Below are 20,081 nucleotides of genomic sequence, written 5' to 3'. Positions count from 1 at the left end.
AGAACTAATTATATTCTATCTTTATTTTTTTTCCAAATTACAAAAATCTCTTAAATTTGGTGTAATTCGGATATATCTTAAAACGTCATGATACATCGCATCTCAATTTTGGATACATCCCTCAACGTCCTAATACATCACATCTCGATCTCGGAGAGATCCCTCAACATCTCGATACATCGACGTAAAGTGATGTATCCGACGTCTCAATACATCAACGTCTCGAATATATATTAGGTATTGTGTTTTAATTTATTTTAGGTATTGTGTTTTAATTTATTTTAGGTATAATAAATTTCAATCAAATATTATTATCTTAAAATATTTTTCAAAAGCGGATGTTTTTGTTTTACAAAAACCATTAAACACCGCTCGAAGCGGCCGAACTAAAAGCAGTTCTAGGGTTTTCAAGCAGAAATAATAGAGTATTTATTTGTTTTTCAGATTCTTTTCCATAGAAAGGTTCAAGCATTGGATTTGTGAGGAATCGATTCTTGAAACTATGCCTCCAAAATCAGCGAGAAAAACACCTACAGGTTCTGGATCTAAAAGAGGTGGCCGTACACCTCGTGGGACGCCAAAGTCTCAGGCAAAGCCTGTAAAGTTAGAGGAACCAATGGAAGTAGTGGACAAAGAAGAGAACAAGGATAAGGCGGTGGATCTCAAAGAAGAATTGAAGGTGGAGGAGGTCCCTGAAGAAAATCCTGACGAGAAAACCGTGCAACCGGAGCCTGAGGAACCGGCTGAAACAGCGTCGAGTGTGAAAGCTGTCGACAAGAGTAAGTATTGATTTTGGGAATTTTCTTGAATTAATACTTTGTGTACAGTTTTGATTGTTTAGCCGGTTTTGTTTGCTTCTTTTTTTGTCAATTTTAATAGGCTGGTTTCTTTTTTATTAGAAAAATTGCTCATGTTTGTTGCTTATCTGTTTTAACACAATTTTCTCGAATTAATACCTGTTCTTCTTGTTCAGCTGGTTTATGCGCGTAACTCAGAGGCGGATTTAGGGTTTTAAACTTGTGGGCTCCCAATAAAATAAATTTATAGGTAATAATAATCGGACAAAAAATGAGCACTGATACTCTATATAGTTAATAAGTAATGAACCACTTAAAACACAAGATACACACAATATAAGAGGAAAAAGAAATGAAACAGACTCAAAACTAAACTCACCACTTTTCTTTGTTTTGCAGTGGCCACCAGCGGGCAATGTTAGAACTTAGAACCTAAGTTTTTGATTGCAAAGTTGATTTGAAATATTGACATTTGGGTAAAGTTAATATTTTATTAATGATCTATTTTTAGTTAACTTAAATTGTGTCTTTTTAAAAAAGGAAAAGAGAAAAAAAAGGCTGAACTTGTAGTTTTGTTAAAAGGAAAAACGAGTTGGTAAAAAAGTAAGGTAAAAAAGGAAAGAAAATGAGCTAAAAAGATGTCCTCGTGGGGATTTCATCTCAATCGCATCCGAGTGAGATTCAGAGGAGTCCCTTCGTGCCACTTAGCCAACCATCAGCTTTTCTGATGGGTTCCCACTTATATATTCTTATACCTTATATGGATTTTTTAATAAAAATATAGGGTTTCGAAAAAAGTTAGGGGGTTCTTGGGAACCCGTAACCTCTACGCTAGGTCCGCTCCTGGTGTAACTATCGACAATTGCTATGCAAATCGTAATAATCTGAGTTCTTTAGCTTAATTAAGAGCAGTGTCAAAAAATACTAATGGGTTTGAAGAGAAATAAAATTTCAGAGACCTCCCTTGAGATTTCGGCTTATAACACATCCCTCCCCTGTGGTATCAAATAATACATATACCTCCCTTCTTTGAAAACAGGTGTGACAAAATTATTTTATGATCTGAAATGGACAAGTTTACCCCTTCTATGTCAACTTTTAGTTTCTTTCTTGTTCTTTTTCCTAGAAAGTAAAAATTAAACCAAAAGCACAAAATTAATTAACAAGATAGATGTTACATGAAAGTTACAAAGTATTAGTACAATGTTACCGGTTGGTCTTCTGTTACACCTTTTCATATATATATATATTTCATTGCGTGAAAAATTAAATACGTTTTAAAATTATAAGGTGAATTCAAATCAATTTGAATTACTATTGAGTATTCTATGGATGAAAAAACACTATTTCATTTATGTTTCTTGAACCCGATCATTGGGAAGGAAACCAGAAAACAAAATTTTGATAACGTTATAAAGAGAAAAAAGTAATAGATGTCTTATTATTTCCTCTTTTATTATCGTCTTAAAAGCAAAACAATTTTCTCTTGCGATATTGTGAAGTCACGCTACAATATCATGAGTTTGACTTCAATATCTTTACTCTAGCTGATTATTTACTGCTTTATTGATTAGATTTTAGTTTATCAATTATAAAATTAAAGATGATCAATCTTTCCTAATGAAGTAATCTTGAAGGAATAAAATAAAATTGAACAAAATAAGTTAGCTTATTATAAAAGATGACATAGAAGTTGGACACAAAGGGTAAATTTGTTTATTTCAGGATAGAAAATACTTTCTTACACTTGTTATCAAAGAAAGGAGGTATAGTAATATTTGATACCTCAAGGGAGGTATTGTTATAAACCAAAACCTCAAGGGATGTATTTGAAATTATCCCTTAAAGATATTATCCCAAGAGAACGTGGTTATGATAGGAATATCTTGGTTGATTAAGGGCGAGCCGTGAGCATCATTTAAATCTTATGGCTTGCTATCTTTAAGTTAATGAAAATATATGTGTGTGTATGCGGTTTCAAGCTTCAATTAAAAGAGAAATGTAGAAAGTGAGGCATCTCCAAGATGATGGTTTAGGCATATGCGTTACATTGAGTAGCCCTCATGTTGATCCTAAGACCAGCATTGTGGGAAGAACACTGAAATAATGAAAAAAGGTGAAGCTTAACTGGGATGGATGAAGGGTCCCTTATTCTTTAATAAGGGATGAAGGAGGAAGGAAGAAGGAAAGATCACAGTTGCTGGCACATATTATGTTCTGCCTAATCTTGTAACTTTAATCTTTCTCCTGATGATCAGTTAAGTCTCTGTAGAGTTGGACATTGTTGACAGCTTACACGATTTGCAAGAAATTATGTTATACTTGGATAAGAGCATCTTATTTTCTCCATTTACTAGCCTGAGAGGTTAATTTTTTTTCTCATGGCAGGTTTCACTTTGAAAGAGTCAGTCGATCCCTATGAAAAGGGTGAGCGATTAGATTTGGAGGATAATGACCCTGAATTTGAACCTGAAGAGTATGGAACAGTTGATTATGATGGGAATGGGATTGAACATGACGGTATTCGGGAAGAGGGAAATGAAATAGAGGAAGAACCTGAAGTGGCATATGTTTGTGAAGAGGAAGAGGGTGATATGGTGGAAGAGGATGTTGAAGATGTTCATGAGGAAAATGAGGGTGATGAAGAAGATGAGCATGCTGAGATTGCTGATGCAGCAGAGGAGGAAGAACATCATGAAGTTGTTGAAGAAAGGCGTAAGCGGAAGGAATTTGAAATATTTGTTGGTGGCTTGGACAAGGATGCTACCGAGGAGGATCTCAGGAAGGTTTTCAGTAAAGTTGGTGAGATTACTGAAGTGAGGCTTCTGATGAATTCTCAGACAAAAAAGAATAAAGGATTTGCATTCTTGCGATTTGCCACTGTTGAACAAGCAAAGAGAGCTTGTACTGAGCTGAAAAATCCAGTGGTATTTTCTTTGTTTTGTAGTTTTCATGTGACTGATTTTGATTCCTTATAGAAGGTATTTTCCTGACAAATGGAATTTCCAGGTCAATGGCAAAAAGTGTGGTGTTTCTCCCAGTCAAGACAATGATACTCTGTTTTTGGGTAATATATGCAAGACCTGGACAAAAGAAGCTGTAAGTAGGCTAGGCAGATCCATATTGCCTACAAACATGATTCTCTGTTTTGAAGAGTTGATTAACTAGTCATTGGTGTTTACTTTCTCTCAGTTAAAAGAGAAGCTGAAGCATTATGGTGTTGACAATATTGAGGATTTGACGTTGGTCGAAGACACTAATAATGAGGGAATGAATCGAGGTTTTGCTTTCTTAGAATTCTCTTCACGTTCGGAGGCCATGGATGCTTTTAAGCGGTTACAGAAGAGAGATGTTGTATTTGGAGTTGATAGGCCTGCAAAGGTTTCTTTTGAGGATTCATTCATTGATCCTGGGGATGCAATCATGTCACAGGTAAACTCTCTAAACCTATATCTATGTTTTAATAAAAGGGACTATGGCTCTGGTTAAGTATAGTTATAGTATATTGCCAAATGGAGGATTTTGTTGTGGTGCTCGTTAGCTTATTTGGAGGTAACCAAATATTTCACAGTTGACTTCAGAGTTATATTATGTTCTTGAACATAATTCAATGATCCCTGCTTACATTGTCCTTAATTGTTTGCTTTTTATCCCTTCTCTTTAATCTCTTCTACTGCGAAGAAAAGAAGAATAAGGACGGTGTGTGTATGTTAGTTTTTCCTTTCTCAATCAGTTTGATTTATTGATAGGTGCTAGCTGTTCAAATTTGGTCTCTCCCCTTTTATTGATTTTTCATCAAGTAGTTTGGTTATCTTGTTTGTGTGTTGAATCTTTTCTGATGACTTACCTGTTTGCTGTTGGAGTCTTTTGAGTCAATTGCTACGCAGCCATTCATTATTTGACTGTGGATGAGGTGTGAGAGGTTGGTATGGTGGGGTGTGTATGAGGAGAGTTAGAGGTAGGCCAAGAAGTATTGAGGAGAGGTGATTAGACAGGATACAACGCACCTGCAACTTATCGAGGATAGAATCCTTGATAGGAGAGTATGGAGGTAGGGATCAGGGTGGAAGGTTAGTAAGTAGTCGAGTGTTTAGTTTTTTCTCGTAATATTACTTTCTATTATCTTATTCTACGAGTTAGAGGTAGCCCAAGAAGTATTGAGGAGAGTTGATTAGACAGGACACGACACACCCGCAGCTTATCAAGGATATAATCCTTGATAGGAGAGTATGGAGGTAGGGATCATGGTGGAAGGTCAGTAGGTAGTCGAGTGTTTAGTTTTTTCTCGTAATATTACTTTCTATTATCTTATTCTACGAGTTTTTACTGCACCCATTGTTTACGTTGCTTCAGTTCGTATTATTTTTTTTTTTATGGGAACAGACCTTACACGAGGCTCCCACCTCTCGTGCGCGGCCAGGGGTTGAGCCGCTCAACCCCAAGCTGTATTATACATAAAAACAGAAAAATACACGGAGGGGGACATAGACCTAACCTCCAATCCTATGGTGGTTCATAAGCCGACCATCCTACTAACGGCAGCCAACTCATCCCCGATACAAGCACATGAAAAGAAAACCTAGAAACTATGCACCTAAAGAAAATGACTCCTCTCGATACAAAGAAACTAGGAAAGCATAAATAAGGGAGACTCTCCCTTTACATAAAATAAAGGAAAAATCTAAATAAAAATGGGGATGAATCCTCATAAATGCTATATATACAACAAAATTAGCATAGACAATGAACATCAAATAACATGGATAAGATATAACATGGAAAATCACAAACACTGCAATTGGGTGCTCAATCCAAGGATGCAACACTAAATAGTAGATCATGGAGGCTTTTTAATCCGTTTGGTCTTTCTCCGTCTGAAGTTGGGCAGACCGACTCTATCTAGCATGTAGTAACCTCGAGTACCACGAGGTAGCTGCTGAAGGGTGGTGTAGTGGCCTGGAGTGGTAAGAGTGTGACTGTGCTTGGAGAGAGCATCCGCAGTGTAGTTTGCCTCCCTGTATACATGCCTGCAAGAAAAGCGAATAAATAATTTGGAAATACCAACAAGGTCCTGAGTTACCTGGTGAAGGCTCTACGGAGGTTTAGTCTGATGATTGATCCATTTAGTGAGCAACTCCGAGTCAACTTCTAAGATAACGTGCTGAAAACCCTGTTGAATGCACCATTTAAGCCCATAAACTGCCGCCTCTAGTTCAGCTTGATTGTTGGTTCCCTCCCCTAACGGTATGACATAGGCGAAGATGAATTTACCCATGTGATCTCTTACGATGCCACCCCCCCCAATTGCCCCCGGATTACCCAACGCGCTGCCGTCAGTGTTCAGCTTGACGAAATCGAGTTGTGGCTTAATCCACGAGACTTGGGTGATCTTCATCTCATGAGTACACTTATCTATGTAGGAGATGGTGTGGCTCCAGTTCGAGGGCCAATGGATATAGGGATACGCGACTCTAAGAAGATTTGAGATGTCCTTGAAAACTGCAAATTTCACTCTCGCCAAGCTAGAACTCTTCCCCCCGTATTTGCTCGCGCACCTATTCTTCCACAAATTCCAACATATAAATATTGGGGTGGAATGGAAGAGAAGTGGACGAATATGGAACTTTATAAGATAGCGAGAAAGGAGGCGAAGTCGGCGGTTTCGACGGCAAAAACAATAGCTTTTGAACGCCTTTATGTTGAACTAGAAGAGAAAGGTGGGGATAGAAAATTGTTCAGGCTAGCCAGGGCGCGGGAGAGAAGGGCACGCGATGTGGACCAAGTGAAGTGCATTAAGGACGAGCATGGAAAAGTATTGGTAGACGAGACCCTCATTAAACAGAGATGGCAGTTCTATTTCCATAAACTCTTGAATGAGGAAGGGGACAGAGACTTTGTGTTGGGAGATTTAGAACATACAGGGAGGCATTGCGATTTTGGGTATTGCAGGAGTATTAAGGTCGAGGAGGTTAAGAGTGTCGTTCGTAGGATGCGCTGGGGAAGAGCAACCGGACCTGACGAGATTCCTGGGGAATTTTGGAAGAGCACGAGCTCGGTAGGTTTGGAGTGGTTGACTAGGTTATTTAATGTCATCTTTAAAACGGCAACGATGCCCGAAGAATGGAGGTCGAGCATAATGATCCCTCTATACAAAAACAAAGGGGATATCCAGAGTTGCAACAACTATAGAGGTATTAAGCTACTAAGCCATACTATGAAACTATGAGAAAGAGTGGTAGAGATGAGGGTGAGGAGAGACGTGTCTATTTCAGAGAACCAGTTTGGATTTATGCCGGGACGCTCAACTACAGAAGCCATCCATCTTATGAGGAGACTCGTGGAGCAGCATAGGGAAAGGAAGAGGGACTTGCATATGGTATTCATCGACCTAGAAAAGGCTTATGACAAAGTCCCAAGAGAAATACTATGGACATGTTTGGAGGCTAAAGGTGTACCTATGGCATACATTAGGGTGATCAAGGACATGTACGAGGGAGCCAAAACCAGGGTAAGGACAGTAGAAGGGGACTCAGAGCACTTCCCAGTGGTGATGGGGTTGCATCAAGGATCTGTTAGTCCTTTTTTATTTGCTTTGGTGATAGATGAATTGACGCGACAAATTCAAGGTGTGGTGCCATGGTGTATGCTTTTCGCGGATGACATAGTTCTGATTGATGAGACTCGCCGCGGAGTTAACGCTAAGCTGGAGGATTGGAGACATACCTTGGAGTCTAAAGGGTTTAAGTTGAGTAGGACAAAGACAGAGTACTTAGAGTGCAAGTTCAGTGAGACACCTCAGGAGGTTGGCGTTGAAGTTAGGCTTGGTGCTCAGGCCATCCAAAAGAGGAGTAGTTGCAAGTATCTTGGGTCTATCATGCAAGGCTGCGGGGAGATTGACGATGATGTCACACATCGTATTGGAGTAGGGTGGATGAAATGGAGGCTCGCTTCCGGAGTGCTATGTGACAAGAATGTGCCACCAAAACTTAAGGGCAAGTTCTACAAAGTGGTGGTTAGACCGGCTATGTTGTATGGGGCGGAGTGTTGGCCAGTTAAGACTTCTCACATTCAAAAGATAAAAGTTGCTGAGATGAGAATGTTTGAGATGGATGTGTGGGCACACCAGGAGCGACAGGATTAGAAATGAGGCTATTCGGGACAAGGTAGGAGTTGCCTCGGTGGAAGACAAGATGCGGAAAATGCGACTGAGATGGTATGGACATGTGAAGAGGAGACACAGATGCCCCAGTGCGGAGGTGTGAGAGGCTGGCCATGGATGGTTACAGAAGAGGTAGGGGTAGGCCGAAGAAATATTGGGGAGAGGTGATTAGACAGGATATGGCGCAGTTACAGCTAACGGAGGACATGACCTTAGATAGGAGGGTGTGGAGGACCCACATTAGGGTAGAAGGCTAGTTCATAGTCTCGTTATTCTTCTCTATTCATAGGCGTAGTAGTGCATTACGATCTCTTGCGCTTTGACTTCTGATTTCTGTTATTTCTGTTATTATTTATTGCTTTCTATGCTTTGATTACTCAATTTTTTACCTGTGACGCCTTCATTATTTATTTAATCGTTATTTGTTCTTTGTATTTATTTATTTGTATTTATTTGTTATCTATTCGTTATTTGTTTGTTGTTTTTCTCATAAAGCTTTTAATTTTCTATTCTTATCTAACATTTTTTTATGCATTTATGCTTTTACTGAGCCGAGGGTCTCCATGAAACAGCCGTCCTACCTTGGTAGGAGTAAGGTCTGCGTACATTCTACCCTCCCCAGACCCCATGTTGTGGGATTTCACTGGGTTGTTGTTGTTGTTGCTTCTTTAATACTGTATTTCTTTTTTATAACTGCTTAGAACGATTTTACTTGAGCGGTGGGTCTTTCGGAAACAACCTCTTTGCCTTCACAAGGTAGGGGTAAGGTCTTCATACACACCATTTGTGGCTGTGGGATTTCCCTGGGTATGTTGTTCTTATTTCTTTGTTTTTTGATAAATCAAGACATGACTCTGGGGAATATTTCTTGAGTTCAGGTTAAAACAGTGTTTATTGATGGTCTTGCTGTATCCTGGAACGAGGACCATGTGCGGGAGCTTCTTAAAGAATATGGGAAGATTAGAAAAGTTGAGCTTGCCAGAAATAGGCCTTCAGCCAAGAGAAAGGACTTTGGATTTGTCACCTTTGACACTCATGAGGCTGCAGTTACATGTGCTAAAAGCATTAATAATGAGGAATTGGGTGAAGGAGATAACAAGGTTCATTTTTTCTGTCTTTAAGTATCCCTGAATATATGTGAATCTTTGTGAGTGGTTTCTTATTGTTGTGTGTTTCAGGTCAAAGTAAGGTCCAGACTATCGAGACCCCTTCATATGGGTAGAGGGAAATATGGTGGACGAGGAGATTTCCGACCTTGGCGTTTGCCTATGCGTGGTTCCCATGCCCCCTGGGGTCGTACAACGCCATATAGTCGCTCTATCCGAGGGACTAGAGTTAGTACGCGTGTGCCTCCTATAGTTGGTCGTGGTTTCAAACGACCTGCAGCATTGAGAGATAGACATGCAGTGATGGCTTTGCCTCCTAGGGGCGGCAGACCCATGGCTTCACCACCTAGGAGGTCATATGACCGGAGATCCCCTGGTATGATGTGATTTCCGTCTTTCTTTAAAATCTACTGGTTCAACTCTACTTATTTTATAAATGACCTGATGACTACTGACCAAATTGCAGTTTCCTCATATCCAAAGAATAACTTGAAGAGGGAGTATGGACGGCGTGAGGAAATCTCTCCTCCTAGAGGCAGAGCAATAGCTGAGTATCCTTCAAGGGTTCATTCGGACAGACGTGCATCCTATAGGGATGAATATTCTTCGCGTGGCTCTGGTTACCCTGAATTACCTAGAGGTACTCACTCTGCAGCAAGGAGAGCTTATGTTGATGATGGATATGGGCAACGGTTTGAAAGGCCCCCTCCATCTTACCGTGAGGGACGTGGTCGTGAATATGATTCTGTGTCTGGTTCGAAACGTCCATACACTGCAGCGGTGAGTTATCTTCACCATATACTATGCTTAGATATTTTCTTGATCTGACAAGAAGATATGAACTAATTGTCTCTTGTACATGCCAGGATGATGTTCATCCACATTACGCTGAGGCAGGAGTGCGGCATTCGCGTGCTCGTTTGGATTATGAACTAGGCAGTGGAAGCGGCTCCCAGTATGGAGATGCATATGGTGACAGGTGCCTTATAATTATTGTTCAGTCATCTTTCTTCCCTTTTTGGAATCTTTGGTACTATATTGATCGACTTGCCTGATGTACATATTAGTAGACTAGGGAGGTCAAATCTTGGATATGGTAGCAACAGGAGCTCCATTTCTAGGCAAGATTCTCATGGGATATACAGCAGTCGTCAGGGTATGGGCTATGGTGGAGGTATGTTTTGTTCATTACAAAATCTTGTTATTTCTCTGAACAATTGTTGTTATATGTATGCTTAGAGAAAGCTGTCTTAATTTTGTTTTGGCTTGTAGGTTCCTATGGTGGAAGTGATGTAGGTGGAATGTATTCGTCCAGCTATGGTGGTGATTACATGTCTCGTGGCAGTGATGTATGCTTCTACTTTGTTGATTTCTGTTGGAAGATTTAGTGTTTATCTGATGATAACTGTGTTGTTCCTGTTCTTCTGTGATGAATATTCAGGTTGGCTCCTCGGTTTATTCTAGTCGTGGTATGGGTGACAGTGGTTTTATGGGAAGTGGTGGTTCTGGATCTTACTACTAAGGTATGTCACTTCTTATTACCATGTGTACTTTATTTGGCAGTCATGCTCTTAGAACTGAGTATCCTATATGCCCTTGCCCCCTGTTTAGTGAAAGCCCAGAGAAGGTTTGTATTACTTTCTTTTTTGCAAGAGTGCATTTGGTTACCCACCAACTTATTTATGGTACAGATTTGAGTTCACAAAAGCGCGTGCAGTTGGATGTGTTAATGTGGAAGCCCTATGCATTGACATGCCTCTTGGAGAGATGGAGTTTATCTATTACTTCATTGTATATGTAGGGCTAGAGAATTTAGCATTAGAGGTTTTATCGCTCCGAAGCATCTTGGATTTTAATTGGGAAAAGATACACATGTCCCTCTTTTGATGTAAGGAAATTTGAGCTATGTACAGCAAACTGATATCTGTTTATTTCTGGTGTCGCTGGCAATATTTTCTAGTGATTTCTTATTTTAAAATTTGCTGGAGTTGTGGAGGTCTGCTACGTGATTATTTCAAAAGAAAATGATCCCATAAACTCAAGTTACCATGATGAAGGATCCGTGGGAGTTTTATATAGATGCTTTATATCTAGATGTATTTGATGTTACCCTTACAAAGTTACTGTTGGACCAATGTCTCAGAACTCAAAAGATCACCAATAAAGAGTTCAATTTCTTGTTATCAGAGGGTCTACATTTTTTTATGATGTTAATGGATCTACATGAATTCCGAACTACTATCTGTTTGCTTCTGGATGGTGAGTGATTAAGGTTTAGATGAAGGAAGATGAATGTATTTTGATGGCTTTAGAAAGAAGGCATTCATGAATATCATGGACCATAGTTTACTCATTACCTAGTTTTATTCTTGGGCAGAGTGAAAATAGATCGTTATAAATGAGCTTGAAATTTGTCTAGACGAGGGGAAATGAATTTAGTTGCTGCCGGGGGTCTGTGGATTGGCAGATGTTATGAATTTAGTTAAATAGGAAATTGTGATGTCTGGTGTTTAATTCCTTCCAGTTTGAGAGCTGTTTTGGCTGGCTACATTATTAGCCATTGCTCATGTGTAGGCTTGATCCCCAGATTGCTTTCATTTGGTTACATCAGGAGTATCATCCCTTTTGGTTTAAACTGCAGAGGAATTTAGAGAACTTGATAGTGCATAAGCATAACTATAGGCCGATTTTAAAAGCACGAGGATGAACACAATTAAGATGATTTGCACTGGGGCAATATTTCTTGTTCTTCCATTATTTGATGATGTAATGTAATATGAAACTTGCTTATGAAAGTTTTTCTTGGAATAATGCGATAGTTTAAAATGCATGCTATACACGCTGGTGGATTAGATACTCGTTGAGTAGGTAGGTATTCACTTTCTCATGGTAATTGTAGTTATATTTTTAAACGGGAAAGAGTTAAAAAATTCCCCTAGTGTATTAAAAATGGTTTTGAAAATGTCTTTTTATCTTTAGATCAAAATTGCTTAGAGAATCTTCAATAAGCTGTTGTGGTGAAGTTCTCGTATGGATGGCTTGAAATTGAAGAGGTCAGAATTCAAATCCCTAAATAATGTAAATAAAAATAGAATGCAAAATTGGATTGCTAACAAGTAGACATAGTCGTTAGGAAGATTTCATATTAGCTATTATATTTTGGCCAAGGACGGGCATTCCTATATGATGAGAGACCCCTCATCTATGATGCAAAATTCAATATAGAGGAAGAGACAACACAGGCGATGGCATGGATTTCATTTTTGGATTTAAAACCAACATATTTTGTTAAGGAATCCATATTCTCACTGCTTCAGCAGTTGGGAAATCATTACACCTAGACATGGCCACTATAAATAAGACTCAGCCTAGTTGTGCTTAGGGTCAAGGTACAAGTGGATTTGCTTGCTAAATTCTCGATATTTGTAGAATTGGAGGTGGTGAATAAAGATACTAAGGTCTCTAGAGTGGAGAGGGTTAAAATCCATTATGATATGTTGCCAAAGTATTGTAATCAATGCAAATTACAGGGACATGCTAAAGCTGACTATAGGGTTCTACGTCCTGAACTTCGTAAAGCTAATCCAGTATATGAAGGGTAGATATTTCTAATGAGAATGCACTGACTGCTCCTTACTAGGGGTACCTTTGATAAGGGTTGGAAGACACTTCAAAAAATGGCATCCAACAAATAGATCTGTAACTACTGATAAATAGGGAATTAACAAGGATGGAAATACAGTGTTAAGTACTGATAACTTCTTTGCAGTATTAAGGGAAGAGGATACAAATAATGAAATGCTATTGCCACATGCAGAGACTTCTTCAGTTGATGCAAGGAGTATACAGGGGGAACAAATAGAAATAGTAGTACATGTGCTAAACAAGGAGAATGCAGAGAACATAGAGAAATTAATCAGCAAAAAGATAGTACCAAAAACTAGGTCACAAAGGTTTTTACAAATCTCAATAACAAAGATAAAACAAGTGTAAATCTGTCTGCTAATGGTTGCACTCAAGGACCAAGTAGAGAATTGATGATGGAGAGAAGGATGAGATTGTCCCAGCAGATGAAGGTAATGTTGATAAGCAACTTAGATCAATTGAAGGTTGTAAGATTTTGAAAGTTGGAAAGTCGAGAAATGGGGTTTAAGATGAAAAATCACAGCTTTTAGCACCAGGTGATCCTTCACGTAGCCCTTCACGGGCCATGGTGCTCTTCACTGGCCGTGGAGAGCAACCGTGAAGGTGCATAGGTTAATGGAAAATTGGGACAAGGACCACGGAGGAGTGTTTTGGTCTTTAACATATGGTTTCATTAATGATTGTGGACAATATTTTTGGGGTTTATTCTATCTTATTAACTACCCTAATACCTCCTCATTCTCTCATTCTGACCTAACTCCCAAGTCCTAAAATCTTCTCTCTAAAGTTCTCTCTCAAGAGTCTTTTTCCTCAAGCAATTCAAAGAGAAAATCAAGGTCAAGTCTTCAAGTCAAGGGAAAATTAGGGCTTCTAACATCTAAGGTACGTGGGAATTCATCTGTGGGTCCTTTCACCCATGGAATCCCACGGTTCTTCTCAAATTTTCTTATAAATTCTTCTTCTAACAAGCCCTAGTTTCATGAAATTGCATTGGGTCTTCTTAATTATGATTATTGATTAAATTATGCATAATTCACATCACATTGCATAATTTCAAGTTGAATTTCGATGACCCATATTATATGCTATTTCAAGTACATTTTCATGGAATTATGGTCATGAATTTCAAGAGATTTCAATTAAAGGTTTATGAGTGACTATCAAGGTTTATGAATGACTTATGAAAAGTTATGAATGATGTTTCAGTATGTTTTAAGCAAGAAGTTTTAGTGTGAAAGGTAATTCTCGCACAATCATGTTAAAGAGGTGAAAGGACATTCTCACCAACTCATGTATTCTTACGAATCAATCATGTTAATGAGCTATACTTATGATTTACTTATGATGAGGATTGAGATCTTTTATTGCTTTTCATTAATGATGTTAATGACTACGTTTTCATGATTTCCGTTGGGATAATGACTAAGTATCGAGATGAATTTAAGGTGGGGTTCGATCCGGTAGCCATAGTGGATATCCAAGGGAACCCTAGTAGCAACATTTAGTCCCTAACTATGTTGCCTGCGTAGGTTTATGATGCCAATATGTCCTAACTAGCGGATCCATATATAGTCCATGATTATGATGTTCTCACGGAGTATACCTTGGTAAAGTAGCCTCTTTCTTCTCGATGTGTGAGTTACATCAAATTCCATGTTATAGCTCGAATGGTCTTATATGTCAGTTAAAGGTCCTATCCCACACCAAGGTATATGAAAAGGTGTAAAATTCTGATGACGATGTCTTGAGGCATTGATATATGATTATGATGTTTTAAGGTTTTCAAGGTTTTATTCATGTTTTGAAAAAATGTTCATGCATCTCATTATTCATATTGATTATGTCCTATATTCATTGTTCATGCATATTTCTCACATACTTAGTGCATTCCATGTACTAATGAATACGTTTTGCCTACATTGTACTATAATGTAGGGTCCAAAGATCATTGCGCACCTCTCACTCATGGCTAGAGTTGAACTTTACTTTTCTATAGTTGGTGAGTCCTCATGCTTCGAGGAAAAAACTTTTATCTTTTAATCGGTCTTATAACTTTTCATATGTTGTCATGGTTGAGCTAAGAGCTTGTCTTATTCCCCCATCTAGTTTAGTAGAGGTATGTTGGATGTCATGGAGTCTATGCTGTCTTTTTATTCCGTGTTTGAGACTTGTTCTCTTTTATTAAGACTATCTATGTTGAGACTTTATTTACGCATTTATGTTTTAGTTTATTGCTTTACTTACCTTATGTATGCTCATGAATGATATGCTAAGAGTCTTGGTTGGGGTCTGTCGGGATTCTAATCGTTGTGTCGCACTTAGGGCCTAGCTTGGGTCTTGTCAAAGGTCCTATAAACATCAATGATAGAATACTTGGTAAGAAACATGAGGAGATTGCGAAGAAACCAGATGAGTTTTCTCAGGATTTGAAAAGTGTTACTGATGGGATGAAAGATGGCTCATCTATTGCAATTTTTGTCCCTGCAGAACATAAAGAAGAGTATGCAAACAAGCAGAATCAAATGGGCAAGACACTGACAATAGTACCTAAGGAAATAATGAAGCAAAGCAAGGGGCAGATGTTAATAAATGAATTGGCTAATGCTACATATCAGGTACCACTTTAAGTAGTCAATCAGATTGAAGGGAGTTTCACTTCTATGCAAAGTGAGTATCAACGGATGGAGGAAGTAGAGTGTAATACCCTGAAAATTTTTATGTCAAGACCCGAACCATTCTTTCTATGTGTATAGGCTTGAACTCGATGAATTCTAATTTTAAATATGATTTAGGATCAATTCCTAAGTATTTGAAAGGTATTAGATGTGGTTTAGGGTCATAAGAGATCTCTAACACCAATCCAAGTCCAAAGAATTTCTATCAATTAAGTTTTTGGATGAGTCCGTATAAGGGTCAACTTCAAGCGACCATATCTCTCAGAATTAAGAGTTAGGTATCCCATGACCTATCAAATTAAAGGTCTTTGAGTATTCTTTATAACGCCACCAAGTTTGCCTCATTTGGAGTTCGGAGTAAAAAGTTATGACTATTTTAGTGAAGCTGCTCAAATAGAAGAGGAGAATGACCCATGGTGGCCTTCTGTGAAATTCAGTACGGTCCGTAGTGGCCGCCCGTGAAAGCCACTTTTTCAACCCGTTTAAGCCCTAGGATTACCAGTGAGCACCACGACCCATGATGTTCTTCCGTAAACCTCAGTACGGTCCGTATTGGCTTCTGTGAAGAAAGTTCAGAGACTTCTCTGCAACAATTTCCAAAATATTCTTCCAAGTCAAACATCACGAGGCCCTGCCACAGTACGTGGTGGGCATCATGGACCGTGAAGGTCCCTTGTGAAGCTAGTTCCGACCAGATTTTTAAAGGAATATTTTGGTCTTTTCTTGCATTTTAACTCAAAGTGAGGTCGGTTTGAAGGTATATTTCACCTGTCTAAAAGACCCCAAAGTCTTTCTACACTCATTCACTCTCACTCACACTCTAAGGGAAAAAAATCCTAATCTCCCAAGTGCTCTAAAGTCTTCCTCCATCTTCAAAAAAGGTTCTAGAGTTTCACTCCAAGAAGGTTAAACCTCCATTCTTTTCAAAGTTTTGCATTAAGGTTTTCATCCCCCAAGGTATGTGGGTTCTTCATCCATGGGTTCTTCCACCCATGGAGCCTAAAACCCTTTCCAACTAATTCTTTTGAATTCAAGTATTGATTCTTTATGGGTACTTCTAATTTCTTCTTATTAGCATGGAGCATGATTAAAATTTTGGTTATTGACTCAAATTGCATGAAATTGATTACTACCCATGAAGGCCCTAATTTCCTATCTTGGGTTTATGAATTTTCAAATGGGTCTTGTTCAATACTTCTCAAATGGCTCGATTATGATTCAAATTATTGATATTATGTTCAAATAAGCTTATACTACTACTCAATTGCATGAATTGTTAATTTCAAGTAATTTCCTACCTCAAGCTATTATGGGTCTTTGAAATGAATGATGAGTTATTTGAAGTATGTTTTGAATTGACTGAATTAATAATGTTCATGCATGGTTCTATTGAAAAACATGTTTGAAAGATGAATTGAATAGAACCCACCTTGTTTTACTATGTTTCAATGGGGTTTGACTTGAAAGCTTTTGACTCCAAATGAATGCTTTTGAAAGAAATGTCTATGATAAAAAAAAGAGTCTTACGAAATGAAAGAATGATGAAATTCGAGTTAAGTAAGAATGTTGGTGTAGGATCTCTCACCTAATTAATGATTAAAGAGCTATTCTATGATTGTGTTTTATAAATAGTGGACGGGTAATAGATATGACCCTTCCCACATGATGTTGACTTTATATTTTATGATTTGTCTATTTCGTTGAGAGCTTACCTAGCACCGAGTTGGACTAGGGACGAATACCCATGTCTTAAAACTACGTTCCACTGCAGATATAAAAGGATTAGAGGCGAATATTCAAATCTCTAAGAGGTGAGTACCCGAAATATCAAGGCTTGGAGGTGAGTACTCGATTCACACAATAGCTTAGTGGATCCACTTAGGCATATAGGAGTCTACATTGACAAGTAGTCTCCCCCTTTTCTCCAATGTAGGGGTAGCATTGGGACTCCATGTTATAGCTCACATGGTTTATGTCGGTTAACGGTTGCTCTCACAAAAAGGTAAAAAGTTTCTCTCAAAATGTTTAAGGTATTTCTTACTATAGTGGTATCTCTCACAAGGTAAAATATGTGCTTTGACAAGATTAAAAGTTTCTCCCAAAGGATTTATGGTATACTTCGTTACAATTCATGGTATTTTCAAAGTATATGTTCTCCTATAATAACTCATGATTTCTATTATAGTGTTTAAGTTCTTTTATGATGGTTCCTATATTGCATTGGCCAAGTCTCATGATTTCAAATAGTATTTCAAATGACTTCATGATTTTAAAATGGCCCATTGTATCACCTTTTTGTATCATGGCATTCTATATGGAAAATGACTTCTTACATTGACTTAAGATTATCACTATAGTGTTTATGTTTTCACGTGACTCCATTATGGTTTCCAAATTGCATTGAGGTTGTTCATGAATTACTATCATCATTTAATTATTTACGTAGTATGTTTTCTAACTTGATCAATTGCACATTATGATGACATGTATTGCATTGCTTACATACTTAGTACATTCAAAGTACTAACGCATATTCTATTGCCTACATAATATCTCTCCATGTAGGGACAAGCGTTGCTCCATATTCTCCTCCACGTGGCTAGTTTGATCGTTGAAGGCTATTTAGTTGGTGAGTTCCCATGTTTTGGGAACAACATTTCATTTTTTTCTTGCTTATGACATGTATAGACTTTGATTATCTTTTGTTATTTTTGGTACTACATTTGAGGGTGAGCTAGGGACATGTCTTAGCCCCTGCCAAGTCTAAGGAAAGTAGAGGTATCATTGGACAATTAGATGATGTTTTGAAGTTGTTAATGACTCTTGTTCTATGATGTTTCCCTTAGTCCTGTTTTTCTTTTCATTTTCGCTTATTTTGAATGTCATTACCTATGAAAAGCTAAATGAATGCTAAGAGGCTTGGGTGAGGTACCTCTGGGTGTCTCATTCGCCATGTCGCGTCTAGGACCTAGGCTTGGACCGTGACATAGAGAGGCATGATGTTGAAGAAGCAATTATAAATGGGAAGTCTGTCCCAATGGAAACACTACATGCTTTGATTTCTCATAAGTGTGTCAACCAAAATCCTGTAGAGAATTTGAAGGCAACCTTAATGTCAATAGAAATAATAGAAGATAAAGATGAAGTAGGGAATGAAAACAATTTGCAGATTATTTGTAAAGAGGCTGGTGTATTTCCTATGGGAGTTGTTACGAACAAGAAAGGAAAAACTAAAGAAGACACGCACTAACAAGGGTTCAAGCTAAGAGGGTGGCTAAGTTAGGTTCTAAATGAGTTACAAATTGTTTTCGAACATTAGGTCTGTCAAATCTCAATAGGTCCTTCATAGAGTTCAAATATTACATAGACATCATAAATTTGTCCTAATTGCTTTATTGGAACCTTTTCAAGATACTAGGCACATTCAAAAATTCAAAAGGAGATTGAGGATGTAATATGTGAATTTTAGTACAAATGGGCAGATTTGGGTATTTGTGAATCACCATATTTAAGTTGGTGTTATTTCAAATTTTGACCAGCAATTAACTTTGGTATTATCTTTAAAAGATGGATCTCAAATTTTGTCAACTGCAGTGTATGCTAAATGCTCAACTATTGAAAGATTAAGTCTATGGGATGAATTGTATTTCCTAAGTCATAATATTTTCTTACCAAGGATGGTGGGAGGTGATTTGAATGTCATTCTAGAGAATCCTTTTACATGGTGGAATAGCAGGGTGAATGAGGATTCTATATTCAAAAGGCTAGATAAAGTGGTTGTTAATCAATTATTATTAGATCTTTATGATGATATTGATTTATAACACTTATTCAGAACTGGATCTGACCATGCTGTATTACTACTGTCATGTGGTTTAAATAGTGTCCCTATTGTTAAGCATTTTAAATTCTTAAAATTCTGGACTGAGAGTGAAGATTTCAAAGAGGCAGTTTGTCAGAATTAGACTACTGAAGCTAATGAAGATATTTTTGTCCAATTGAAACACAAACAGAAGAGAACAAATGTGTCCTTATCTTAATGGAGCAAATAAAAGTTTAGGAATATTTTTAAACAATTGGTTATTAGGAAGACATTGTAAGAATTAAGGAGGATTTGTTCCAGCAAGATCCTAATCCTACCAACAGAGCTGTTTTACAATAGGATCATGTTGAATTGAAACTACATCTTCATTATGAAGAGGCATTTTGGAGGTATAAAGCTAGTGCACAATGATTCGCTGAAGGGAATAGAAGCATAAATTCTTCCACTATCTTGTAAAAGGAAAAAAGGAAGATGATGAAAATTAATAGAATTTAAAAGGCTGATGGGACTTGGGATGAAATTGCTAATGAAGGGGTCTGTTTCTTCAAGGATCAATTCTCTAGAAGGAGTATTTCTAAAGATGTGTCTTTTTGCTACAATTCGTTCATCCTATGATTACTCAAGAAGGAAATGATTTTTTTGAAAGCACTGCCAAATGAAGAGGAGATTAAAAAAGTGGTGTTTGAGTTTAATTCTGATAGTGCTTGTGGTCCAAATGGTTGGACAGGTTGCTCGTATTAGACCTACTGGGATATAGTAGGTCCTACTGTTATTAAAGTAATTCATGCTTTTTTTTCAAGGTCTACTTTACCAAAGTTTATTACACACACTAATCTGGTCTTATTACCAAAACAGAAGGTGATTCAAACCTTTTCT

General features: G+C 37.9%; 1 protein-coding gene and 1 long non-coding RNA gene across 3 annotated transcripts; both read left to right on the top strand.

Annotated features, from left to right (window-relative positions):
- The first annotated feature begins 366 nt into the window (after positions 1–366).
- On the top strand, positions 367–11,245 carry LOC129876002 (heterogeneous nuclear ribonucleoprotein Q-like). Of its 2 annotated transcripts, none has more exons than XM_055951279.1 (12): positions 367–779; positions 3,186–3,724; positions 3,807–3,896; positions 3,990–4,229; positions 8,835–9,056; positions 9,135–9,438; positions 9,529–9,842; positions 9,929–10,041; positions 10,130–10,236; positions 10,335–10,411; positions 10,504–10,585; positions 10,754–11,245. In XM_055951279.1, the coding sequence occupies exons 1-11, from the start codon at positions 503–505 to the stop codon at positions 10,582–10,584; spliced, it is 2,364 nt and encodes a 787-aa protein (XP_055807254.1). In that variant the 5' UTR covers positions 367–502; the 3' UTR covers position 10,585; positions 10,754–11,245. The 2 variants fall into 2 exon arrangements, with proteins under 2 accessions (XP_055807254.1, XP_055807255.1); XM_055951280.1 differs by having other exon boundaries at positions 368–779; positions 10,133–10,236.
- Positions 11,246–14,640: 3,395 nt separating this feature from the next.
- LOC129877245 (uncharacterized) lies at positions 14,641–18,213 on the top strand. Its single transcript, XR_008763501.1, has 2 exons — positions 14,641–14,706; positions 17,948–18,213. It is a non-coding gene; the product is annotated as an uncharacterized LOC129877245 (long non-coding RNA).
- Positions 18,214–20,081: the final 1,868 nt, after the last annotated feature.

This window comes from Solanum dulcamara, chromosome 12 (genome assembly GCF_947179165.1).
Source record: "Solanum dulcamara chromosome 12, daSolDulc1.2, whole genome shotgun sequence".
Lineage (NCBI taxonomy): Eukaryota > Viridiplantae > Streptophyta > Magnoliopsida > Solanales > Solanaceae > Solanum > Solanum dulcamara.
This window is presented reverse-complemented; position numbering and strand designations above follow the sequence as displayed.